General features: G+C 41.3%; 4 protein-coding genes across 5 annotated transcripts; 3 read left to right on the top strand and 1 right to left on the bottom strand.

The window, feature by feature from the left end:
• Positions 1–2: 2 nt before the first annotated feature.
• On the bottom strand, positions 3–7577 carry tdg.2 (thymine DNA glycosylase, tandem duplicate 2). Of its 2 annotated transcripts, none has more exons than XM_055222554.1 (10): positions 7384–7577; positions 5907–6331; positions 3882–4066; positions 3262–3331; positions 2758–2893; positions 2401–2483; positions 2211–2305; positions 1966–2137; positions 833–975; positions 3–477 (listed from the first exon to the last, which is right to left on the bottom strand). In XM_055222554.1, the coding sequence occupies exons 1-9, from the start codon at positions 7392–7394 to the stop codon at positions 875–877; spliced, it is 1278 nt and encodes a 425-aa protein (XP_055078529.1). In that variant the 5' UTR covers positions 7395–7577; the 3' UTR covers positions 3–477; positions 833–874. The 2 variants fall into 2 exon arrangements, with proteins under 2 accessions (XP_055078529.1, XP_055078530.1); XM_055222555.1 differs by having other exon boundaries at positions 53–477; positions 3882–4057; positions 7384–7512.
• Positions 7578–7939: 362 nt separating this feature from the next.
• Positions 7940–10215, top strand: LOC117372429 (ubiquinol-cytochrome-c reductase complex assembly factor 6). The gene is made up of 3 exons (XM_033968236.2): positions 7940–7998; positions 9022–9200; positions 9751–10215. Exons 2-3 carry the CDS (start codon positions 9093–9095, stop codon positions 9868–9870), a joined length of 228 nt encoding a protein of 75 aa, XP_033824127.1. The 5' UTR covers positions 7940–7998; positions 9022–9092; the 3' UTR covers positions 9871–10215.
• A 402-nt stretch (positions 10216–10617) lies between these two features.
• On the top strand, positions 10618–12121 carry si:dkey-42p14.3 (EF-hand calcium-binding domain-containing protein 10). The gene is made up of 3 exons (XM_033968358.2): positions 10618–10720; positions 11325–11489; positions 11961–12121. The coding sequence occupies exons 1-3, from the start codon at positions 10618–10620 to the stop codon at positions 12053–12055; spliced, it is 363 nt and encodes a 120-aa protein (XP_033824249.1). The 3' UTR covers positions 12056–12121.
• A 2170-nt stretch (positions 12122–14291) lies between these two features.
• On the top strand, positions 14292–27089 carry LOC117372754 (sorting and assembly machinery component 50 homolog A-like). Its single transcript, XM_033968595.2, has 15 exons — positions 14292–14482; positions 15602–15712; positions 16449–16550; positions 17661–17748; positions 18442–18548; positions 21357–21487; positions 23110–23197; positions 23397–23525; positions 23740–23811; positions 23972–24058; positions 24539–24609; positions 24838–24905; positions 25025–25171; positions 26406–26547; positions 26921–27089. Exons 1-15 carry the CDS (start codon positions 14462–14464, stop codon positions 26964–26966), a joined length of 1410 nt encoding a protein of 469 aa, XP_033824486.1. The 5' UTR covers positions 14292–14461; the 3' UTR covers positions 26967–27089.
• The last annotated feature ends 32 nt before the right edge of the window (positions 27090–27121 follow it).

Below are 27121 nucleotides of genomic sequence, written 5' to 3'. Positions count from 1 at the left end.
ATAGGTTTGATTAAGTTTAATCAACTCATACAAAACCATTAGATCAACATTGTCAATATTTTAAATAAAAAAATTACAGGTATTTTTGTCTGCAAGTTGTTTAAGCTGTGTTCTGCTCCAGTCCTGGTTTGTTTCCAATTTAGTCCTAAGGTGATGTAGCCTGGGGTTGGTCCTTTAGTTCTGGTTTAGACCCTGGGGTAAGGTGTCAGGAGTACACCACTTGTGGACCCATCTCCAGATCTTGTGCTAGTCTTGGTCAGGACTATCTTAGCTGGAGGATTTGTGCTGTTATGTATGTTTTGGGTTTATGAAAGAAACCAGAGGAAATCCCCCCAGACATAGGGAGAACATGCAAACTCACATGATGGAGCAGCTTTTGTGATAGCACCATTAAAATGTTAAATAATAAATTAGGGTTTACAACAGTGCTGGAAAGTAAACTTCCTCTTCTGATCTCATTATCTCCATCATCAGTCCCTGTAAAATAAAAAATGTAAAAATGAATGTCTTAAGATATAACAGTGTGCTGCTTTCAAATGCACTCGGATCATTTGGTCCTGGTCCTGGTCCTGGTGTGGTCCTGGTCTTGGTCTTGGTGTGGTCCTGGTCTAGCCCTGGTTTTGTCCTAGTCTATTCCTGATTTAGATTCAGGTTTAGTCCCAGTTTAGTCCCGGTTTTCATGTGGTCTATGTGTTAGGGTGAACGCACCCTGAGAAACAAGCACACGTTCACGTCTGGGAACAAGGAAAGGGGAGTGTGCTGCTCAAGGACACAATGGAAGCCAGAGTAAGAAGTAGACTTTAACTTAATATGACTTTCCTGTTTGTTTCACCTGAGATTTTGTTGTTCTTGTTGTTCCTGTTGTTTCTCTGTCTCAGCGTTTTGTGTCTGTGTTGGGTTCAGACAAGTCTCTAGCATAGCTCTCATACTCAGGATCCACCTGCTCCTCTTTAATCGCCAAAAGCCTCGCATCCTCTGCACAGCACACAAAAGCATCAAAAAGTGAATCAATATTCAAAATTTGCACTAAAACTAATATCAAAACTAGATCCTCGTGTTTGGCAGGTACCGATACTAAAAAACAGCACTAAGAAAACTCTCGCTTGATTTACTGCCATTGTATTTGTGTGAACTTTAAAGGGAATCAGCAGCTCCCCCTGCAGTCTGAGTAAGACATTGCAGTGGAAATGTTTCAAAGGTCTATCCACCTTATTCAGGAAGTTGCAGCATTAATTGTTTGATTTACAAATAATACAGGCTATAGCATTAATACTGAGTAAGATATAAAATTACAGGTGGCCACAGACTCCACTATTGGCTTTTGTCTCTCAGTTTCTACATTTACTATATTCTACATAATATACAGGGCATTTATGTTAAATCAGTCATACTGTGCTCGTGTCTCTTTATAGTTATAATCTATGACCACTATGACCTCCGTGGATCATTATGATATAATCGGCACATCATTTAATTCACAATATTCATCTAAAACGGCCTAATAAAAGAAACAATTCCGCTGACTTCCTCATTAAAAAACTGGGGTGCCCAACAAGAGCTGACGTCGAAGTAAACGTCATCACAACAAAGCGCCGCATGCTGTCGGCGCCTCCCTATGGATAGCTGCACATCACACTAGTGAGCAGCCCATTTGTCCTTTTGTACCAAACTGACTACGAGATGCTGCTGAATCCTACAAGTATCACCAATTAAGAAAATAAAACTGGAGAAGGAAGTGTGTACGTCACAGTGGATGTGTACCGGTGGAAGTGAAAACAGGGGTAGATCGACGAAATGGTGTCTTGAAAATAAGTGATTAAAGATTAGACAAACATAAATCACTCCAAACACGACTTCAGAGGCTCAATGAGAAGAAACCACTAGAACATGGTTAAAGCTGCAAAAAGAGCAGTTTGAGGAACAGGTCTGATTTGAAACAGAATTAGGTATAGCTCTTTGACAAACCTTTGGCCAGTTGCAGGTCAAAGGTGTAGTGTGTCTCCTCCACCTCTCTACTCTGTACCGCCCCCTTCAGGCCATCTCTCAGCTCCTTCAGTTTAATGTAAAAATGAACTTTATCCTGAGCTCTGGGAAACTGAGCACAGCGTGGACTAGAGGATGGCATCAGAAAGCAAACCTAAAAAAACATACAATATTTATCCAACCACAACATCTGGGAGGGCATCTGACACACAGGAGGATGTTTTTACCGTTTCAGTTTGAGGGATCTTGTATGGCTGAAGTCCAAACTCTAGATTTTTAGCTTTGACCCCAAACGTTTCTTTACAGAAGATCTCATAGATGCCTGAAAACACAGAAACATTAGAATATAGATCAGATAATAGAGCAATATGGGCCCTTTAAAGTTTATTTTGAACAAATTCCAGAGTGTGTCTTTACCTTTGCCGTTGAACGCTGCGATGAGCGGTCTGTACTTCTGCAGCTTCTCCAACAGCTGTTTGCCGCCCTCTCGGATCTCCTTACTGCCAATCACAGAGTCCTGATTTACTCCTGGTTCAGTCCCGGTTTAATACCTGCTCAGGTCCTGGTTTAGTCCTGGTTTTGTACCGGTTTAGTACCAGTTTAGTACCGGTTTAGTACCAGTTTAGTACCAGTTTAGTACCAGTTTAGTACCAGTTTAGTACCAGTTTAGTACCTGCTCAGGTCCTGGTTTAGTCCTGGTTTAGTACCAGTTTAGTACCTGCTCAGGTCCTGGTTTAGTACCAGTTTAGTACCAGTTTAGTACCATTTTAGTACCTGCTCAGGTCTTTGCTCCCTGGGGTAGTCCGCTCCACCATGTTGGTAAATCCGATTCCGTGTTTTTGAGGCAAACTCGTATCGTCCAGAAAGTTCAGCTGTTTGTCTGTAAGACCAGACAGGAACAGGCACTTCCCTGAAAGGAATCAGACCAGGGCTTTAGGCCATGTTCAGTTCTGGGTTCAGTCCAGTGCTTTAGTCCTTAATTAGTTAACTATTTAAAATTTTAAACTTGTCTATAAACTATAAGACAAAAACACACTAAAATTAAACATTTTTTTCATTACATCCTTACTTGCAGCTCCACAAACCTGACTCTTATTTGTCCTGGAGGAGGACTTCCTGCTTGTTTCCATGGAATGGTATAACACTCATATATGTCCATGGAGAATGTTCGGAGTATGGCTTTAACTTTCTATTTCCATGGAAACATGCACGTGACGTGCCTCCTCCAAAAATCTATACACTGTGTCTTTAATATGAGCCCAAGATAAAGTGCCTCACAGAAGTGATTCCCGGGGTTGGGGTAATGGTGTCCTTTATACGCAGACAGTAATCCAGGGTTAATCCCAATCTGAAACAGACACATTATAAACACACAGGACAGAAGATTTAAATACTTTAAATATTGATATTTTGGGGCTGATGTCCTCAACATTCACTGGGGCTGTGATGCTAACTATAAGCACTACTCTCTGAGGCTTTATTAGTCTTTAATATGAGTTTTGTTTTAACACAATCTGACCATAAAGAACTGATTTATCTGAACTACAACAGCTGAGCTGATTTGTGCTGTTAAATAGCTCTCAAAAAACATTAGTCACAAGCTAGCCAACAGTTTTTCCGTTAGTCACTCTCACCTTTTTTTCGTTGAAAATCAAACTCCTAAACAGGACCATGAATGCTCTGATTGATCACAAGCTCCTGAAAATGTGCTCCTTAAATCACTTTAGGATTTTTTACTGAGTTTTCAGACGATCTTAAAACTTTTTTGGTAGTTATTGCTGATGTGTGCTTTGTGTCACCATGGCAACTACTGAACATTCCACCATAGACATAGATGCAGAACTCCCCCAGTGTGATGTTATTGCAAAGTATCAATTTATGCTCCATCTTAAACTCACGATGAGGATGTCCAGGTTCTCCTCGATGACGTCAGGCAGTGTACGTGACATCACTTCCTCCACAGACAAACCATCAAATCGGTTCAGGTTTCTCTTCTTTTTCTGCACTTCCTGTTCATCCGACACTTCAGCAGAATCTGGTGTTTTTTTACTCGGACGACCACGTTTTTTCTTCCCTACAAAGACTGGGACAAGATCACATCTGAATTTGGTTTGTGCAAAATGTGAAAATCAAGTATAATATCCTCAATAAGGCTGTAGTCATTTAGACGATTAATTGGCTGATGGAGTCTGAGTCGGCCAAAATTGATTTTAGACTTTTAATTCTTGTATTTAAACAATGAGGATTATCTATGGGACAACAGTAAAAAGGAGGAGTAAGTGACAGTGTTGAAGATTTGGTATTTTTGGTATTTATCTGTAAAAAGTCATATTAAAGTCATTATTCACAAGTTTAATCTGTCTTTCTTTAAATACTTTGTTTCCTAGTACTTTTTTCTGCATAAGTAGGAAATTTTGCATGAGCTCCCCCTCCAGGTGTAGTCTTGTGAGTGCAGCTTGGGTTAGATGCATGGAGATGTGCCTTGTCTCAATTCAACGGTTGCACACTTCAAAGTACTGTTCGAAGGACCCGACCGACGAAGGGTGCTCCTCCGTGTAGCCTCTGTCGACCACAAAGGCCGTGCCGAAATAGGAGTGGCCTATGCCATGGAGCGTACGTCAACCGCTGTGTGTGCGCTTACGTTACGTCGCTTACGTCACGTCGCTTACGTCACGTCGCCTGTTACAGGTGATTTCTTCGAAATTGTACCTAGTATTACTTAACTTTAAGAAACATGACTTGGTTCTCCTGTAGAAGAAGTCACGCGAGGTGGATGATAGGATGCGCAGTGCGGAAAGTCTGCTCGGAAGCACTCATGGCTGATCTCCATGGAAACACTGGAAATGTAGGGCACATTTGTTGGCCATATTCGTGGGGTGCATGAAATGGGACAGACCTTGCTGCGCCGGAATTGATATAAACACCTTTCAAATGCAGCCAACGAAGTGTGCAACCATCGAACTGAGACATGGCAATGGAATAGGTTTGAATGTTTTTGTCACGCCCCCTTTTCAGTCGACCAATCAAGCAGCAGAACATGTCTATAGTCCAACCAGAGTTTATTTACTTGAGTACAGGCCACTCAAGTTTGGGATGATATTTGAACCTAAACCAACACATTTACAGGAATGCTTTAGCGCATTCTAAGGACAGGGCTGTTGTTGTAAATCAGAAATGGTTCTCATTTGACCTGGATAAATAAATCTTAAACTGCAGACGACAGGTTTCATGTTTGTCTGATCTTCACTCTGTTTGGTGGATAGAACCTGTGCTAAATATTTATCACAGTTTTACACCAGTTCAGTGGCAGTTTGTGAAGAAAAGTTGAGATTAAAAGTCCAAAAATACTGAAGTATTTGTGAATTGTAAAACAGAACCCCTCTGCCTCTGTCATCAACACAAACACAAACATGACAGTTTAAACCTGCATTTCACTTAATAAACCTGATGTCTTTTATTTGTGTGAGTCTAATCAGAACTACTGTGTCATTTTGGCTCTTGTTTACATTATGGTTGCTAGGTAAGAGGTAATAGTCTGCTTAAGATTTTACTAAACATTTTGCCTAGTTTTTCTAGTTTTGCCATTTTGGTGGCAGATGTGACACATGTAGAGGTAATTCCATAAGTGTTACCTAGTATGTACCATGATGTAAACAAGCGACAAAACTTATCTAAATTACACAATACTTATGATTAGACTTATAAAAGATAAAAATAAATTATAATACCTTTATTTAGGTGGAGGGATTCTGTTTTGCAACTCAGAGCTGCTTCCTGTATTTTTTCTTTTCTTCACAAAGTGCCATTTAACTGTTGTGAAACTCTAATTGTGACTTGGTTTGGTAGTACCTGTGGTCAATATTTATCAGAGAAAAATACATAAATCTGTCAAATGTACTTTAATGTAATTTCCCTATTCTCACCTGGAACAGTGGTTGGCCCGTTCGGCGTAGTCTCTTCGTTTTCAGTTTTCATGTTTTGTTGGTTCAATCTGTCACTTTGCTGCCCGTTCGGGTCCATGTACAACTGTCCTCCATTTTGTGTTGGATGGTAATTACTATACACGTTATACTCGGCGCCGTGGTGCAGATTTTGAGCAGTTTGAGGCTGTATATTTGAAAACTGTTTGAAATATTGAGAATTAGTTTGTGGTGGTTGGTAAGGTGATCCTTGGTTTTGGGAGTAATTTTGGGAGTAGTTTTGGTTATAGGTTTGGTGATAGTTTTGGTAGAATTGTGGGTTTTCTTTGTAAAATCCTGGTTGGTTTGGGTCGTTTGGATCTATGTAGGGACACAATGAAGGAAATGGAGGTATATGTCCAGAGTCTGAGGGCGGCTGAGAAGAACTCCTGGAAATAAAAATATATAATACATTTTTAAAAAGAAGAAACAGTTTTTTTGGGTTGAGACGTTCTTCATAATTACATGTATTCCATTCAAGCAATTGTCTATCAGTCCAACCCAGTTTCAACCCATTCAGTCATAAACAAACCCTTGTTTTTGTGTTTTAGGTATTGACTGAGGGGAGACATGACGTTTGTACCACGATGAATGCACAGATCTGATACTGATGTTAGATATCGGTGCCGACTATTTGGGCCAAAAAAAGTCTCAGAGTATGAACTTTTATTTACACAGAGTTGTTCTTTTTCTTAAATAAAACAGCCCGATGACACATCTGGATCAGCTTCCTCTTATGTTATTTTAGTTAAAAGGAAATAAATGTTGTTTTCAGGCTCTGGTATTGGTTGATATCAGCAATCAGCAGATAAGTAAAGTCTCAGTATCGAAACTGAAAAAGCTGGATTGGTCCATCCCTAATTTGTACATCATGAGCTATGATAACAATAATTGTTTGTAAAACTTGGATAGCTTTAGGGTACTTTTTCACAGTAGAATCAACCAAATCAGGACTGTACAAGGTCTATATGAAAAAAATATATAATAACAATTTGATTCAAACACAGTTTAAATTAGGAGTACTATGCAGTATTTCCTATTAATAGATGTGAGATTATATCTTATGCTTGTAGTATTGTCATAAACAATACTACAAGCCCAAACCATACAAGTAATACAATAATACAAGTAACTATATTTAATCTGTAATCAGTGTTTGTTTTTTTCAGCAGAGACAAGAAGTGGCATCTACACTCTGTACTAAATTGTATAAAATAAACATGTGCTGCCCTAGTCCCAGAATAAACCTGTACGAAACACTGATATACAAACCAATATTCTCCAACATGAATAACCAGGTAACAATAACAGAAAGATTATTTATAGAAAAGACAGGTCCATTTACACCACTTCTGCTGCTGCTTCATTTGATAAACACATTTACATTTTGTACATGAACAGCGCCTAAACATTAAAACATAAAAGAGAAGGGCGCACAAACCTGTCAAACATCGTGCGGAGCGGTTTTGATGCAATTTGTGCAGGATTTTTGTGTAGTTTAGGATGATTTGGGGATGATTTTTGGGGGAAGGGAAGAAAACAAAGCCATTTAAAACCTGCGTTTCCTGTTTGAGCGTCAGCGTCTGTCTCCCCGCTGTGGCCCGGGGATGAACTGCAGCAGAACGCACCCAAATAGTTTTCTGTAACGATAAACAGTGGTAAATGTGATAATAAATAATATACCCGTGGGAATAGGAAATATATGTTTTAAGTTAAGTGTTAAATCTGCAAGTTACGTTAAATTAAAAAATAGCGATTTTCTTTAAGGAATGAAGATAGCGTTTAGTTATAACAATCACTCCCACTCTAAATCACCTCAAATGTACCAAAAATAATCAATACTTCTTTGATACGACACTAAACATTTAAGATAAATAAACATAGAATCAAAGTTTTGTGAGATGGTTTGATTAATAATTTTTTTAAAGGATTTCTTTAGAGTGAGACCTCTTGAACCAAATTGTGCTCTTTGTCCGCTGAGCTGCCCGTTTTGCGCATGCGTGCAGCTGACAGTGGCGTGGAGCAGTTCACCTTCCGTAGAGATGACATAAACAAGGTGAATTTTACACTCATTCTCAATACTTCATCTCAATACTTCATCTCACAACGTGAGAATAACCTAACCCGTCTTCAATTTGTAACGTTTTGAATCAAATAGAATGAAAAACAAGGCAATCGTAATGGTATTTTTAAGGTATTAGCTGTTAACAGTGAAGTTCTCAGTTAAAGCCATTTACATGGTTAAAGCTTGTTGAAACCAGTACAAGGCATATATTTACAGGCCCTATATGACGCAAAATTGACTCTTTTGCGCTTTAACTCATGTTATAATGCTCACCTCCTCAAAAACATACCTGGAGTGGTGTTTGTTTCAATGATACATGTTTGAGTAACACTTTTTTTATTAGTCTGTCTACATCTCACAACCTCAGAATGTTCATGCTGTCATGAAGATGATGAAGATTTACATTTAGTTCAGTAGAGGTCAGCAATTCCAAGGCTGAAATTGTCCAAGTGATGAAGGTGTATGGAATTTAAACACACAGTAGATCACTTCCTGTATTACCAAATGACATCACAAGGTGGAACAGAGTGTTGTTAGTCTGAGAGAAGAACTCAGCCTAAATGTGCAGGGTTTGTCTGTTAAACATGTGTGAATGAAAGAAAACACAACTCCAGGTATGTTTGTGATGAAGAAGCAACATTAAAACATCAGGCTCCGCCCACACGCCTACATCACCCATGCTCCCACATGACAGTTCTCCATAAATATACAAAAACATGACACAAAACTGTACACAGCAACTTGACAAACCTGATGTGATGTGCAGTAGTTTCATTAGTGGGATGCACACTGATTGTGTTGTAATAGCGCTCTGAAGGGGGTAAAGTGACTTAGCACCGAGAGCAAAAGGAGGGGGGATTCAGAGCATCAAAAGCGAAACTGAAACATGTTATATGTTGTTTTCTGTAAATTTTGCATTTTCAAAACAATGAAAAGTAAAATGATGATCTAAATATGTTATGTGTTAAAGAAGTAAAATACCCCCTCATTAACTGTTCTCTCTCTCCTTTCCAGCTTCACTCCTGGTCAGTTCTAACTGGTTCTCCTCATTGTTTCTTCTTCCTGATTGACTCTCCTGTTTAAAGATGCCCGCTGGAGTATCCTGGCCTCGGTACATGAGGATGTTTGTGGCCAGTGTTCTGTCCATGTTTGCTGGAGCTCAGGTAGTGCATCAGTACTACCTCCCAGACCTGGTGAGAATTACATTGCTCTAATTTACTTCAAACAAACATCGGGGTAAACCATAGACTGTATAAACAAGTGGCCTATGTATCGTAGCAACCAAAGAGCCAATTCAGAGCGAGGCTGTTGAAGGTAACAAGAGGTGAGCACTTAGCAACGCTGTTAATCAAGCTGTTGCTATTACTAGCAGGAGCAACCTCGGGGAAAGAAGGTGCCTGATTTATCTGTTGTTAATAGTCATAGCTTCATTGGGAATACAAAAGTGAAATAAAAAAATAAAAAAATAGGATCATGTAGAGCGGGTTAATACAAACATTTTAAGACCAAAATGATTAGCCTGACAGCAGCAGTTACAGAGAGAGGAGCCACAGTTTTTCAGTGTAAAGTGAATTGGAGCCGATGGAGCCAGAAGCGCTCCCATGATCACTTCCTATTTGAAAGCTATATCCATTTATATATGCAGTCTATGGTAACATCTATTTCATGACAATAATAATATTGCTCTTTGTGGGTCATCTTTCATTCTCTTGCACATTTTTAACCTGTATGTTTTAATTTCAGAGTGTTCCCGAGATTCCTCCTAAACCTGGAGAGCTACGAACAGAACTGAGAGGGTACAAACTGAGAGAGGAGGCCCGAGCTGCTCTGGAGAAGATCAAAAATGAACAAAAACTGGATTAAAAAAAGACTTAAACTCCACAGAACTGTGATGGAACCAGTGACAGAACAGGACAGATACAAATACAGCTCGGCTTTGGTTCTGTCAACAATGAATTTAAGCAAAGAAACTTATAATTTGATTGTGATGGCCCACAATACTGTTGAGAGACAAAACAATATCATGTTATTTTGATTATTGTTACATCCCTAGTCATGAACTAAACAAAGCTAAACTAAATATATGGATTTAAATGGACTTGAACAAACCCCAGAGTCCTATTGTTTACACTGAGAGTCAACTGCTGCAGAGATGGGACAATACACTGTGTAAGTGTTTATGTGAACCTACCCACAGTATCATGAGGGAATATAGGGAATATTTTTTAAATAAAATACATGGATAATATATATATATATATTTTTTTTTAATGGTACATCCACTAAATGTTGTTTTTCTTGTGTTTGATCAAAGTTCAAATGTTTATTTTTACATTTTCAATTCCTAAGACATTTCATTCAGGCAACAAAGCATGTTTTAAGTTTTTAAGGTAAGCTAAATTAAATGTATTATTGTTTTAATCTTAGGTAATTAAATCGTGTTAAAATACTTTTTTATTAAGATTATTAAGATTACACCTGAAAAGTACATTTTGATAAAATCTGTGACTAAAATAATACATAATTTATTAATTTCAGTTATGCTAATATTAGCTCTTAGCATTATCCTTTAGGCGTCTCCTAGCAACCGCTCCAAACAAACGGAGGAAAATGGCGTCGGAGCGAGAGAGAGAAGCGGAGGAATATTTACAGAAACACCAGATCCTGGAGTTGATGGAGAATCTGATCAGCCTGCTACTGTTCCACAGACCCGGTAAGTGCGCGGTACGTGCCCGGTACGTGAACGGTACGTGAACGGTACGTGAACGGTACGTGAACGGTACGTGAACGGTCATCTGTCATCGGGAAGAACGAAAGGTGTGTTATTATGAAGGAGTTATATGAACTGATAAGTCAGAGGGTTTTGGTCACATGTCAGGTCACATGTTCTCGCTCTAGAGTTGTCAGATACTAATATTTCAAACATCATTTTGATACTAAGGGATAGACTAGATAATCAATATGATCCCGATACCACGATGATAATAAACACACTTTTTCTTTAGACAATAGAATGTGATTTTCCTCATGAAATGTTAGGTCTTTCTTTTATAGTCCCCTGTGGCCTTATATCTGTATAATCCCTCAGTGGTCCAGGTAGTAGTATATGATTTTTGATACTTTTAACAGCCCTATCTCCCTCAGATTAATAACTTTCTAAAACTTTATAATAAATAATAAAAATAGTCTAATATCTCCCAGACCATGTTACAATTGTCTCTTTCCATTTTGGTCATGTTGTTGGTATCTTTTGCTTCATGTTTGGTTGATATTTTGGTTTATATTTTGGTTTGTATTTTGGTTTGTGTTGTGTCCAGAGAAGCCGAAGGCGTTCTTGTCAGAGCAGTTGGAGTTTTTGAAGCGTTCCCGTCACAGCGGAGTCCGAGGCCCTGGTTTATTCACCAACAACAACCTGGATACAGTGTTTGGAATTCTGGATCCTGCCAACCGGAAGTACATCTCATACGACCAGTACAAGCAGGGTTAGAATATGTCAAATGTCTTCCTATAATCCTGCACACGTGTCAGATGCCCTCCTATCCTCCTGCATCCCTTAGTGTCAGATGCCCTCCCGTAACACTCATATATCCTTGTGTGTCAGACATCTTCCCATCCTCCTGTATCTCTCTGTGTCAGATGCCCTCTCATAATACTTCTCTATCCCTGTATGTCAGATGCCTTCTCATCTTTCTGTGTCCCTGTGTCTCAGATGCCCTCCCATCCTCCTGTAACCCTGTGTGTCAGATGCCCTCCCATTCTCCTGTATACCTGTAGTGTTAGACTGAGATGGGGGCCGGTCACATATCTCTAGTTAATCTATAGGTGTTGTGGTGTGTCAGATGCCCTCCCAGCTGTTGTGGTGTGGTTAAAAATAATATAGCGGAAGAATGGAGCTTGTCACTGACTCTGCACATGTAAAGAGTTTGAGGATAAAAACTTTTTTATTTTCACAGCTCTGCAGACTCTAGGGGTGAGAGACATAAACGAGTGTCCCGACGGCGTGAACGAGGACATGATCAGCCATGACACCTTCAAAACCGAAGCGTAAGACTGAGAATGAGATACGTTCTGCCTGCCTTCATGTGCTGGGGATAAGGGGGCGCTCTACCTGTGAAGAGAGGGTGTATGTGGTCGTCAATTCAGGCAGTATATGAGTTATCAGGGATGTCGGAGGATTTACCCAGATATCGGTATCGGGCCAATATCGAAAATGTACAGATATTTGGCACAGATATTTTTCTGCACTGCTCCAGTCTGTGTGTGCCCATGTCTCTATGTGTGCCATGTGTCTGTGTGTATCCGTGTGTGTCTGTGTGTGTGCCTCGTGTCTGTTCGTGCTATATGTGTGTGCCATGTGTCTGTGTGTGCCCATGTGTCTATGTGTGTTCGTGTGTGTGTATGTGCGCGTGTGTGTGCACGTGTGTACGCTCATGTGTCTGTATGTGCCGTGTGTGTACATATATCTGTTTTTAAATGTATTTTTAATCATTTTACATTGTTAAATTTGTATTGTGTATGTATGTATGTACGGTGACCTTGAGAGCCTTGAAAGGCGCCTAACAAATAAAATGTATTATTATTATTATTATTATTATTATTATCTGTGTGTGTGCCATGTGTTTGTGTGTGAGTGCACATGTGTCTGTGTGTGCCGTGTGTGTGTGTGTGCACACATGTCTGTGTGTGTGTGCCATGTGTCTGAGTGTGTGTACACGTGTCTGTGTATGCCGTGTGTGTGTGTTGCCACCTGCTTGACTTCATATACATGTTTTGGGTTTTTTTACCCGGAAGGTTCTACAGTATGGCATTTAATCTAACTATGTCCAGGGAGCCAAGAAGGCCACATCAGGCCAAGTTACAGGTCAGATCTGTGGAGAGCTGGGCCCTTCTCATGGGAATAATGCATGTTTTCTTGTACATGTTTCCAGTAGTAACTTCCATAATTCCCATTACACATGAAGGCAGCATAACCCCCCCCCCCCTTCTCCCCCCTCCCTGTCTCTCCTTTTCTCTCTCTCTCTTCTCTCTCTCCCCACCTCCTCTCTCTCTTCTCCTCTCTCTTCTGTTTTTTAGATACCTCTCCCTCTTGTCTCCTGTAAAGGGAGCAAGGATCTCGGTCTATGTAGATCAGTTCAGTCATGGAAAAGTAAAATGTCTGCCTTCTGTTTCAGGATGGAAGGGCTGCAGAGGAGCTCAGAGACCTTCCTCAAACCAAAGTGTTCTCCATAATGTCCCTGTCCCTCAGCTTTGTTCATGTGACACTGTGGAAATAAAGTTATACATTTTTCATTACAGTGAGAAAGAATATATTTTATATTTGTATAAATCTTGTGAAAATAATACTGATACTTTGTAGCTGATGTCATCATTTCCTGGGGGTGTGATGCTAACTGTAGACACTGCTCTGTCTGCAGCTCTGATCGACTTTAATCTGAGTTTTGTTTTAACACAATCTGACCATAAAGAACTGACTTAACTGGAACTACAACAGGCCAGCTGGTTTGTGCTGTTAAAAAAAGTCTCTCTCAAATATCGTTACAGTCACAAGTTAGCTAGCATTAGCAAACAGTTTTTCAGTCAGTCGCTCTTTCCTTTTTGTTGAACTCAAATTCCTAAACAGGACCATGAATGCTCATGTTGATCACAGGCTCCTGAAAATGTGCTCTTTAAATCACTTTTGAGTTATTTTCTTGAGTTTTCTGGTGATCTTAAGAGTTATTTGTCTCTGCTTGCTGATGTGTGCATTGTGTCTCCTTGGTCACTGCTGAATATTGTGTGTGTAGAGTTTTAGGGTATACATGTGACTTATTGCTTTATATCATTAAAGGGTCTGATTACAGATGAAATGTACTTAATTAAAATACCTCAAACATAAAGTATTATTTGTATTACTATGTTCATCTTGGCTGTGAGGGTCCTCAATAGTCTCCCACCATAGTCTCCTGCCATAATGAAAAACAGTGACTTCTGTACAATCTATATGTAAAAATATGAATCTACTTTTATTGATGTCTCGCTGAAGAGTCATAACCAGAAAGTTGGTGGTTTGTGTCCTTGACTGGTACACAGACTGGTAACCACGTTTGAGTCTGACCCAGGGCAGATGTGGCAGAGAGGAGGAGTCATGGCTCACTGTAGTATTTGCAAAACAGATCTGAAACATTTGCAAACAGCTCCCATCACTATTTTAAGCTCGTGTGTGATTTAGTACACTTTAGCTCAAATAAAATAGTAAAAATAAACCAATGATCAGTATTTTCCACGGCCCTTCCTGCGGTCCGTGCGCGCTGACGTCAGAGCAGCGTCAGAGGGCGTGCTCAGGCGGAGGAGGTGTCATGGCGGCCTCCTGTGTCCCCTCGGCTCTGGGCTGCTCTCTGTAGGAGCCCTGTAGGACCTGTGCGGATTTGTGCGGGGTTTTGTGTGTTTCTGTTCACCTGTGCGGCTCAAGCGCAACATGGGCACCGTGCACGCGCGGGTAAGGGTCTCACGCACGCGCCCACTGACCTCTGAGTCACGCACACGCACGGACACACGCACGAGCAGAGGGGAGGCTGCCGTGGGGACGGGGCTGTCTGCAGATGGGACAAAGACTACATAAATACATGTGCTTGTTTTCATTTCTTTGGTCTGTTCTCAAAGCTTCGGCTTCACGAGACTTCTGTTTAAACGGTTTAATATGAGATGTGCTAAAATGTCAAAACTCCATAAAAGGTTGTTAAGTTTGTATGTTCTCATGGTGAAGATTATTTGCGTCTCAACCGTTTGTCTGACCGTGACACCACTCCTATTTTACACATGTGGACTTGCTGTTCACTAGTGCGCTTTTTTCTCTATCCGCTCTAGTCTCCTCCTTTCTTCTCTCCCGCTCCCTCTTTCCTCGCCCTATCTCCTCCTCTTCTCTGCCTTTCCACACCCTTGGTCCTCCTCTCTCGTCTCAGTCTCCTCCGCTTTCCCCCTTCTCTCTTCCTGTCTCCCCCTGTCTTCTCTCCTCTCTCTCCTCCTCCCTACACTCTCCTCCTGCTCCTCGTCTCTCTCTTTCCTCCTCCTCTCTCTCCTCGTCCCTTCACTCTCCTCCTGCTCCTCCTCACTCCTTCCCTCCTCTTCCTGCAGATTTTTATGTTCCTGTATACTGTTTAATCAATGTTGTTGACTTGTATGATTTGGTTGTTTTTATGTGTTCTTTTGCTCTCTCTTCCTCTCTCTCTCTCTCTGATGAATTGTTGTTAAATGCTTTTCTCTCTGCCTCTCTTTCTCTCTCTCTCTCTCTCTGCCTCTCTCTGCTTCTATCTCTCACTCACTGCCTCTCTATCACTCTCTCTCTGCCTCTCTCTCACTCTCCCTCTGCCTCTCTCTCACTCTCCCTGCCTCTCTCTCTCACTCTCTTTGCCCCTCTCTCTCTCACTCTCTCTGCCTCTCTCTCTCACTCTCTTTGCCTCACTCACTCTATCTCACTCTTTGCCTCCCTCTCACTCTCGCTTTCTCTCTCATTCTCTCTGTGTCTCTCTCTTTCTCACTTTCTCTGCTTAGTCCTCTCTTTGCTCAGTTGTTTAAATGTTTAAATCTCTCTCTTTTCTCTCCTCCATGCCTCCCTCAGTCGCTGGACCCTCTTCCGATGCAGGGGCCCGATCTCGGGGTTCAGCCAGATGACATCGAGGCCCCTGGTGTGGAGCCTGAACCAAAACAAGAAGTGCTTGAGAACAAAGATGTAAGACAAATATTGAAAACATTATATTATATATGTGTGTAATATATATAAATAAATAAATAAATAAATAAATAAATAAATAAATAAATATATATATATATATATATATATATATATATATATATATATATATATATATATATATATATATATATATATATATATATATATATATATATATATATATATATATATATATATATATGACATCACATGGTGGAACAGAGTGTTTTCTGTTTGAGAGAAGAACTCATTTCTGTTTGAGAGAAGAACTTCTCTCAACTCTGTTTGAGAGAAGAACTCATATATATATATATATATATATATATATATATATATATATATATATAGAGTTCTTCTCTCAAACAGAAAACACTCTGTTCCACCATGTGATGTCATGTGGTAATACAGGAAGTGCTCCACTGTGTTTCTAAACTCCATACACCTTCGCTAGAATCATTTGGATAATTTCAGCCCTGGAATTGCCAAACTCTACTGAACTAAAGGTAAAAGGAGAAGTTAACTTGAAAACTACCAGTTTGTTACATCACAAGGTGGAACATGAGCATTTTCAGCTTTGAAGATGTAGACAGACTAATAATAAAGGGTTATTCAAAGAGGTGTGAATGAAACAAAATACAACTCCAGGTCTGTTTTTGAGAAGGTAACATCATGAAAACATGGTTTGAAACTAACAAGAGCCAGTTTAATGTCCTATATTTCTCTTTGTGTCCAGGTGGTGGTGCAGAGGGTCCATGTGGACGGTTTGGATCGGACCAAAGATGATTTGCTCACGTATGAGATAAAGGAGGTTTTCAGAGCCAGAAATCTCATTGATGTAAGTTTAAGTTTAAAGTGCTTGAACTGCAGATGACAGGTTTCATGTTTGTCTGATCCTGACTGTTTGGTGGATAGAACCTGTGCTAAATATTTATCACAGTTTTACATCAGTTCAGTGGCAGTTTGTGAAGAAAAGTAAAAAAAAAAAATGAAATATTTGTGAGTTGTAAAACAGAATCTGCCTCTGTCATCAACACGGAAAACTCCAGAACAGAGACACAAGACACTGACAGTTTAAATCTGCATTTCACTGAATAAACCTCTTTTATTTGCATGAGTCTAATCAGATCTACTGTGTTATTTAAACACGTTTTGGCCCATGTTTACATTATGGTTGCTAGCTAACAATTATGGAATTATCTCTCCTACATGTCTCCTATTCTTCCAACTTGCTCCTCCTCCACCTGTCTTCTCTCTTTCTCTCCTCTCTCGCCTCCTCTCTCTGCTGCCTGTGTCTAACCAGGAAATAGCATTATAAACTTCACTAAAATAACAAAAAAAAAAAGAAATAGAAAAAACGATTTAAGATTTAGTAAAATTTTAATCTGTTTCAGTGAAATATGTAGAGGCACTCTGTGTAATACTGCTGCTTATGTTATGTTTATCGTCATCTGTGTAATATCTGTGCAATGCCCACATTCAGACAGTAGAGTGTGCCGTCTCTGCTCACATATTGAGCAGTAAAATACAATAATAATTTCAAACAAAAATCTCAGATAGGAAGGGTCATCATGGGTACAGGGAAAACTAGCTGCTCAAATCACAAAATCCAACCGTCCTTAACTTCTGTCCTTTGAACAGCACAAGCTGCACATAGTTGGTCAAAATCCCAAAATATTAAGTAAAAAATTAAAGCTAAAAATTAATAAATTTTCAGAACTGCTCAGTGTGCCAGCCAGTCAGCAGCAACCATGACGATGGCAACCACAGAATCCTCAGACCAACCACAGAGCAGAGTCAATATTCTGCATCATTCTCTGGTATTTTCATCTGAAATCTGCAGAAGTCAAATCCACAAATGTTTTTTCCCCCCGATCATTTCTACAGCGACGAGCTCCATCAGACAGAATTAATTTGTAACTGTTGTGTTTTTGTTTATAATGTTGAGGTGATGAAGAAGTCCCATGAGGCTCGACAGAAGCTGCTACGTTTGGGAATCTTCCGTAAAGTGAACGTGGTCATCGACACATCTCGAGGTCTGTCAATAACTGATATCTGACCCTAGACCTCCAGGTCTGACCCTGGACGTCCAGACCTGAGCCTGGACCCAGATCAGGAGGACCTAGCTGGAGCCTTCTCCTGGAGGCTTAGTCTATTGTTTTGAATCTGTTGATACTTTACAGCTGATGTCATCAACATTCTCTGGGGGTGTGATGCTAACTGGAGGAACTGCTCTGTCTGAAGCTCTGTTAGACTTTAATATGAGCTTCATTTTAACAATCTGATCATAAAGAACAGACTTATCTGAACTACAGCAGGTGAGCTGATTTGTGCTGTTAAACAAGTCCCTCTCAAATACCATTGCAGTCACAAGCTAGCTAGAATTAGCCAACGATTTTTCAGTTAGTCACTCTCACCTTTTAGTTGAAAATCAAACTCCTAAACACGACCATGAACGCTTGGATTGATCACAGGCTTCTGAAAATGTGCTCTTTAAATCACTTTTGTGTTTTTTTTTTATTGAGACTATCTATTTTCACCTTATTTGCTAATGTGTGCATTGGAAACTGCTGAACATTCCTCCATAGACATACATGCAGAACACCCCCAGCATGATGTCACTGTAAAGTATCAATAAAGGGCTACCTACTTAACTTATAGCTTCATGCACATTACGACAAGTACTGAAAATCATGCCATATGACTCTAACAGTTCTGTATGTGTCCAGGTGAGGGCGCTCTTCCGAACGGTCTGGAGGTGACGTTCCAGGTGACAGAGCTGAGGAGGGTCACAGGAAGTTACAACACGGTCGTGGGAAACAACGAAGGAAGCATGGTCTGCTCACACACACACTCACACACACTAACCCTAACCCTAACCTTAACCTAACCCTAGATTGTTTATAAAGCTGCACTATGTAACTTTTCTGGGGGATGGTCTGGTAGCTGATCGTCTTCATGGCAATGTTATCTCTTTGCCAGGAATGTTTCACAATATAGTATTTAACTAATCTATCTTGCATGTTTTCAATTACAAACGTTATTATTGTTAAAAATACTGTGAGGCTACACGCCACTCCGTAGATCTGACCTGTAACCTTACCTATGATGTCACCTGCTTGTTGACATGGAGACAGGTTCTGCTTTCAGGCTTAGTAAATACAAAGTCTATATAAAGCAGTGGCAGTGTTTTAGAGCACATGTCTATTCTTCTCATTTCATGTCTTCTGGTTGGTTTAATCTTAGTTCTGTTTAATCACATTCTCGTTTTTGTTTATATTTTTCTGTTCTGTTGTCTCTGGTCCCAGGCCTTGATTACAGTGGGGCAAAAAATTATTTAGTCAGCCACCAATCGTGCAAGTTGTCCCTGTAAAAGAGAGAGGCCTGTAATTTTCATCATAGGTACACTTCAACTATGAGAGACAAAATGAGAAAAAAATCCAGAAAATCACATTGTCTGATTTTTAAAGAATTTATTTGCAAATTATGGTGGAAAATAAGTATTTGGCCAATAACAAAAGTTCATTTCAATACTTTGTTATATACCCTTTGTTGGCAATGCCAGAGGTCAAATGTGTTCTGTAAGTCTTCACAAGGTTTTCACAGACTGATCCTCTAGAGCAGTGACTTTCAACTCCCTTCAACGATTTTCTATGGGGTTGAGATCTGGAAACTGGCTAGGCCACGCCAGGACCTTGAAATACTTATCAGAATCAGAATCAGAATCAGAAGACTTTTATTGCCATAGTCTGTGAACACAGTTCACAAACTAGGAACTTGATACGGTGAAAAAGTGCAACATAAACACACTGAATAAATACAAATACAAATACAAATAAGGGCATGCACAAAGTTAAAAAGATATGCTTAAAAAATCTAATGAAATACTTAAAGGGAGAAAATATGTACAATAGCAGCATCAGAACAACAGTGCAAAGTGGCTTATTAAAGTGACCGGTGTTATAAAGTGTCCAGTATAGTGCAGATATTATAAAGTGTTCATGAGACAAACAGCAGAGGGGAAGAAACTGTTCTTATGGCGAGAGGTTCTGGTCCCAATGGACCGTAGCCTCCTGCCACAGGGAAGTGGCTCAAATAGTCCATGTCCAGGGTGAGAGGTGTCAGCTGCTATACGGCCTGCTCGCCCCCGAGTCCTGGAGACGTACAGGTCCTGTATAGATGGAAGGCTGCAGCCAATCACCTTCTCAGCAGAGCGCACAATGCGCTGCAGTCTCTGTCTGTCCCTGGCAGTGGCCCCAGCGAACCACACAGTGATGGAGGAGGTGAGGATGGACTCAATGATGGAAGTGTAAAACTGCACCATCATCTGGACTGGCAGCTTGCGTTTCCTCAGCTGCCGCAGGTGGAACATCCTCTGCTGGGCTTTCTTGATGAGGGAGCTGATGGTCGGCTCCCACTTGAGATCCTGGGTGATGCAGGTGCCCAGGAAGCGGAAAGAGTCCACAGTGGTGATGGGGGAGTCCGTCAGGGTGAGGGGAGGCAGGGGGGCTGTGACTTTCCTGAAGTCCACGATCATCTCCACTGTCTTCTGGGCGTTGAGCTCCAGGTTGTTGCTGCTGCACCAGGACACCAGCCGGTCCACCTCCCTCCTGTAGGCAGACTCATCTTATTACGAAGCCACTCCTTCATTGCCTGGGCGGTGGGATCATTGTCATGCTGAAAGACCCAGCCACATTTCATCTTCAGTGCCCTTGCTGATGGAAGGAGGTTTTCACTCAAAATCTCACGATACATGGCAAAATTCTTTCCTTTACACGGATAAGTCGTCCTGGTCCCTTTGCAGACGAACAGCCCCTAAAGCATGATGTTTCTACCCTCATGCTTCACAGTAGGTATGGTGTTGTTTAGATGCAACTCAGCATTCTTTCTCCTCCAAACACGACATGTTGAGTTTTTACCAAAAGTTCTATTTTGGTTTCATCTGACCATATGACATTCTCCCAATCCTCTTCTGGATCATCCAAATGCTCTCTAGCAAACTTCAGATGGGCCTGGACATGTATTGGCTTAAGCAGGGGGTAGCCTTTGCTACTTTGTTACTTGTGATCATTTTAACCCCACAGAGTGAGATCTTGCGTGGAGCCCCAGATCGAGGGAGATTATCAGTGGTTTTGTGTGTCTTTCAATTTTCTAATAATTGCTCCCACAGTTGATTTCTTCACATTAAGCTGCTTACCTATTGCAGATTCAGACTTCCCAGCCTTTTGCAGGTCTACATTTTTGTTTGTGGTGTCCTTTGACAGCTCTTTGGTCTTGGCCATAGTGGAGTTTGGAGTCTGACTGTTTGAGGTTGTGGACAGGTGTCTTTTATACTGATAACAAGTTCAAACAGGTGCCATTAATACAGGGAACGAGTGGAGGACAGAAGAAGTTATAGGTCAGTGAGAGCCAGAAATCTTGCTTGTTTGTAATTGACCAAATACTTATTTTACCGAGGAATTTACCAATTAATTCATTAAAAATACTATTCTAATTCCTGGATCCTTTTCCCCCATTCTGTCTCTCATAGTTGAAGTGAATCTATGATGAAAATTACAGGTCTCTCTCATCTTTTTAAGTTGCACAATTGGTGGCGGACTAAATACTTTTTTTGCCCCACTGTTTCTATTGTCTCTGGTTCCAGGTCTTGGGCCTGAAGCTTCCAAACCTCCTAGGTCGTGCAGAGAGGATGTGTCTGCAGTTTTCATTTGGGACCAAAGAGACGTCATATGGAGTGTCCCTCTTTAAACCTCAGCCCGGGAACTTTGAGCGCAGGTGAGAGACGAGTGAGACAGGTGCAGACATGCAGACTTGGACACGTGAGACAGGTGTGGACAAGGGGAGGTGAGAGACCTGTGGGACAGGTGCAGACAGAGACGGGTGCAGACATGGACAGATCACACAGGTGCAGACAGGGCCAGATGAGAGATGAGTTGGACAGGTGCAGACAGGAACAGGTGAGAGACAAGTGAGATAGGTGCAGACAGGGACAGGTGAGAGAGAAGAGTGAGACGGGAACAAGTGAGAGAGTGAGACAAGGACAGATGAGAGAGTGAGATGGGGGGCAGGTGAGAGTGAGTGACAACATAAAATTCCATTGTGAATGATACATGTGCTTGTTCTGCTTTAATGGTCTGCCTCAGTCATAGTGCTACTTCTGTTCTTTCAGTATACTTTACTTTACTGCACTGTACTGTAGTATTGCAATTTTAGCAGTAGTACCATCACAGAGTGTGAAATATTAATACACTGTGAAGTGCTTTGGGGAGCTGTGTAAATTCAATGCATTATTATCCATCCATTTTCTTCCGCTTATCCGGTGCCGGGTCACGGGGGCAGCAGTCTAAGCAGGGACTGCCAGACTTCCCTCACCCTGGACACGTCCTCCAGCTCCTCCAGTGGGACCCCAAGGTGTTCCCAGGCCAGCCGAGAGACATAGTCCCTCCAGTGTGTCCTGGGTCTTCCCCGGGGCCTCCTCCCGGTGGGACATGCCCAGAACACCTCCCTAGGGAGGCATCCAGGCGGCATCCTGAGCAGATGCCCGAGCCACCTCAACTGGCTCCTCTCGACGTGTAGGAACAGCGGCTCTACTCCAAGCTCCTCCCGCGTGACCGAGCTCCTCACCCTATCCCTAAGGGTGCGCCCGGCCACCCTGCGGAGGAAACCCATTTCAGCCGCTTGTATCCGTGATCTTGTCCTTTCAGTCATTACCCAGAGCTCATGACCATAGGTGAGGGTAGGAACGTAGATTGAGCGGTAAATTGAGAGCTTTGCCTTTGGACTCAGCTCCTTCTTTACCACAACGGACCGATACAGCGACCGCATCACTGCAGACGCTGCACCGATCTGCCTGTCAATCTCACGCTCCATCCTTCCCTCACTCGTGAACAAAACCCTGAGATACATGAACTCCTCCACTTGGGGCAGAGACTCACCACCCACCCGGAGAGGGTAAACCACCTTTTTCCGGTCGAGAACAATGGCCTCGGATTTGGAGAAGCTGATTCTCATCCCAGACACTTCACACTCGGCTGCAAACCGCCCCAGTGCCTGTTGCAGGTCCTGGCTCGCTGAAGCTATCAGGACAACATCATCTTCAAAAAGCAGAGATGAAATCCTGTGGTTCCCGAACCAGACCCCCTCCGGCCCCTGGCTGCGCCTAGAAATTCTGTCCATAAATATAATGAACAGAACCGATGACAAAGGGCAGCCCTGGCGGAGTCCAACATGCACCAGGTCTGACTTACTGCCGGCAATGCGAACACAGCTCCTGCATTTTATTAGTATTTATGTATTTCAGTATCACGTTGATACTAACACTGATAACACTCCTCTGCAGTATTCTGAGTCATAGTACTGCAGTAATTCTAGTAGTAATAGTATTTGTATTGTTTCAGTATCACGTTGAACGCGTACAAAGTGACGGGGCAATTTCCCTGGAGCTCTCTGAGAGAAACCGACCGAGGAGCATCGGCTGAACTCACCGTGAGTCACTCAGGAAATAGCTTTCATCAGTGATATTTGAATAACATTAATATAAAACACTTTTTTATGGCACATCACTCTCCCTAAAAGTAACGTTTATTTTGTTTTCTAGTTCCCGTAGTGAAGGACGAAACAGGACTTTAGATTGGTCCATATATTATTTATTTAAAGTATATTTAAACTATATTTGCTGTTGTAGTTTCCCCTGTGGAGGACCAGTCAGTCTCTGAGGTACGAGGCCGTGTGGAGGGAGCTCTCGTGTTTGGCTCGAACTGCGTCATTTGCCGTCAGAGAAGAGACTGGACACTCACTCAAGTCCTCTTTATCTGTGAGAACAAGTATTACAACTATTACTACAAAACAAATACTACTACTACCACTCTGTCCTCTCTGTAAAGGACAAATACTACTACACTGACTACTATAGTTGTGTGTCACAAACCCTCTCTAGTGTTATACATAGGTCTAGCGTTATATGTGGGTCTTGTGTTATATGTGGGCCTAGTGTTATATAAGGTTTAATGTACATTTTGCCTGTGCAGCACTCGATGGTCATCGACTCTCGGAACTCCACCATTTTACCTCGATCTGGAGGTCTGCTGCGCATTCACCAGGTCGGTTATTATATACAAACCTGTGTGTGTGGGGGGGGGTGTGTGGGTGTGTGTATGTATGTATATATATATATATATATATATATATATATATAATAGCTGTCTGTAAAAGCACTTACTGTACAGTTATCGTAATGTAATAAAAAACATTTAACCCTAGGAGCTAGCGGGCTACACTGGAGGAGACGCCAGTTTTCTGAAGGAAGATTTTGAGCTTCAACTGAACAAAACTCTGCTCTGGGATTCGGTGAGGATCCTCTGTGTTTTTAAAGTCTACTCGTCTTCAGCAAACACATTCACTTCAGCTCAAAATGCTTCACTGCAGATAACACACTTTAATGGTGGCAAATGTTTGATTTGTTACAAAGAATTCATACTTTTGTTAAACTCTTTGGTATCAATACTATCACAAAATGATAAAACTGACTTTTGTTATGAGGTGAATTGGTCAGCTAAAGACAGGACTGTGAAGATGAACATATTCATAAACAAAAACATGAAATACTGTTACATGTGTTACAGGCTGAATACATGAGCGTGGTGACAGTGTGTTCAGTAAGAGGTCTAAAAGTGTCCTTTTTCATGGTGATAGTAAAGATTTTAAAGGGGCTTGTATAGTGAAGTATACAATGTAGATTAAAGTAGTTCAATATAAAGCCAGAATATGTGAGTAATGTGGCTGTGTGTTTGGTTTTTAAAAGTGTGTAATGTGGTTGTGTGTTTGCAGGTTCTGTCCCTGTCTCTGTGGGGGGGTCTGCTGCTGCCCATCGGAGACACACCCACCAGCATCGCAGACAGGTGGCACATTTTCACCAAATCTGACAAAAATGTGTTCATTGAATATTGGGCTCATTCATGTTTCCCGACGTTTCCCGACGTTTCCCGACGTTTCCCGACGTTTCCCGACGTTTCCCGACGTTTCCCGACGTTTCCCGACGTTTCCTGACGTTTCCCGACGTTTCCCGACATTTCCTCACAAAAAGTAAACCTAAATCTGTTGTTATGTCATTATCAAATGATTTTCAGGTTTTATCTGGGAGGACCCACCAGTGTGAGGGGCTTCAGTATGTACAGCCTTGGCCCTCAGAGCGAAGGTGAGACACGAAGTCCTGGTTCAGTCCTGGTTCAGTGCTGCTTTAGTCCTAGTTCAGTCCTGGTTTAGTCCTGGTTCAGTCTTCTTACAGGTCTAATTTATTTTGTTGTGTTCTTGTAGGAGATTACCTGGGAGGCGGGGCTTACTGGGCAGGTGGTGTTCATCTTTTTTCTCCTCTTCCGTTCACACGGCGACAAGGCGGCTTCATGGACCTGTTCAGGACACACTTCTTCCTCAACGCTGGAAACCTCTGTAACCTCGACTACGGTAAAACAAACCTCTGTACCTTTGACTGTGGTAAAGCAAACCTCTGTAATCTAGACCAGTGTATTTCAACCTTTTTTGAGCCACGGCACATTTTTTTCATTGAAAAAATCACGAGGCACACCATAAGCAGAAAATGTAAGAAAATGAAACTCTGCATCCTATATTTACAATATAAAGTAATTCTCATCAGATTATTTTGAACAGGAATCAAATAAACATTTTATAATAAAATAAAATATTTCTACTCACTCAGTGTGAAACCTGATATTTTTTAGCCCGGTTAGGTGTAATTGGATAATTTCCTACGGCACACCGGACAATATCTCACGGCACACTAGTGTGCCACGGCACAGTGGTTGAAAAACACTGATCTAGACTATAGTAAAAACAACCTCTGTAACCTTGACTACGGTAAAAACAAATCTCTCTAACCTCAACTATGGTAAAACAAACCTCTGTAACCTCGACTCTGGTGAAAACAGACCTCTGTAACCTGGACCTTATCTCTATCTATCTATCACCTCTCCACAGATCTGACCTGTAATTTGGCCAAGATACGGTAAATGCTTGTCTTCAAGGGGATAGATAATTTTATACTGTACTTACTGTACATACTGTGGAACAGCCGAGGAAAAAACATCTCCACAGGAATAAGCAGGTGTCAGACTGTCCACCTGAAGTTACATACCTCTCTTTTAATTACCCAGCCCTAAAAATAAGACTAGTCAAAAAAAACAACTCTTGCTTATGGAGATAAATGGCTCCTCCCACTTATGTTCTTATTTCTTATTTTATTTATTTGTAAAGGAACAGCACATAGCAACTTCCAAGTCTGCGCCGGATAAAGAAGTACATTTTACATAGATTTTTCCCATAGAATTTTCCAAAGATTCAAACATGAAGATTTCAAAGGCATCACGGAGGCAAAACAGCTACTTGCTAAATAATATCCATAATGTGATTGTTTTGAGTCCTCACATATAAAACACAAGATTCAGCTAAATGTTTTAATAACTCAGAGGTTTATAAAGTTTCAGAGACAGACTTTACATCAAATTAAAGGTCTTGTTGTCATAAGTTACTACAGGACTAAGTCTATGTGAAAAATTAATGAGAAATTGACTTGTGGAACCGGAGGCGGACGGTCACTGTTGAGCTCCATTAAAGAGGGGACTTTTTGGGCCTGTCTGCCATGTCTGCCATGTTGTTCCCTCATCGTTGTGTGTTGTTACAGGAGAGGGCCCTGGCGCTCACCTGCAGCGCCTGGCAGAGTGCGTCCGCTGGTCGTACGGTCTGGGCCTCGTGATGCGTTTAGGGAACATCGCACGACTCGAACTGAACTACTGCATCCCCATGGGGGTCCAGAGCGGAGATAGGTGAGGAGTAGAGAAGGGCATCTGAGGCACGGGGGAGGGCATCTGAGGTACGGGCAGTCCAGAGCGGAGACAGGTGAGGAGCAGGGGAGGGCATTTGGGACACGGGCCGTCCAGAGCGGAGACAGGTGAGGAGCAGGGGAGGGCATCTGACTCACGGGGAGTGAACCTGATCCTTTTTAAATTCATACATTTCAAAATAAATATTCTAGGAAGTAATAACTGGTTAAAATTGTGATATTTTCAAACAAATACATCAGATTTTTTTCAGTATTCATCTTTTTGTGTCTTTTATTCAATGTAGAATTATAATTACATAATTATATTACATTATTTACTTTAAACTTCTGTTTAACATGTTTCTATCTTTTTTTAGGATTTGTGACGGGGTGCAGTTTGGAGCGGGCATTCGCTTCCTCTGACGTGCTTTTATTGTGAAGGGACCTGTGCAGTTTTATTTTGAAGTTTCATGTCAGCACTTATCTGTCAGTCAGTTCATTTGTGTAAAATGTCTCATTATTTAAATTAAAGACATGCCTTTGGAACTGCTTCCTGTTTGTTTTTCTGAGGCAACGGG

This window comes from Periophthalmus magnuspinnatus, chromosome 6 (genome assembly GCF_009829125.3).
Source record: "Periophthalmus magnuspinnatus isolate fPerMag1 chromosome 6, fPerMag1.2.pri, whole genome shotgun sequence".
Taxonomy (NCBI): domain Eukaryota; kingdom Metazoa; phylum Chordata; class Actinopteri; order Gobiiformes; family Gobiidae; genus Periophthalmus; species Periophthalmus magnuspinnatus.
This window is presented reverse-complemented; position numbering and strand designations above follow the sequence as displayed.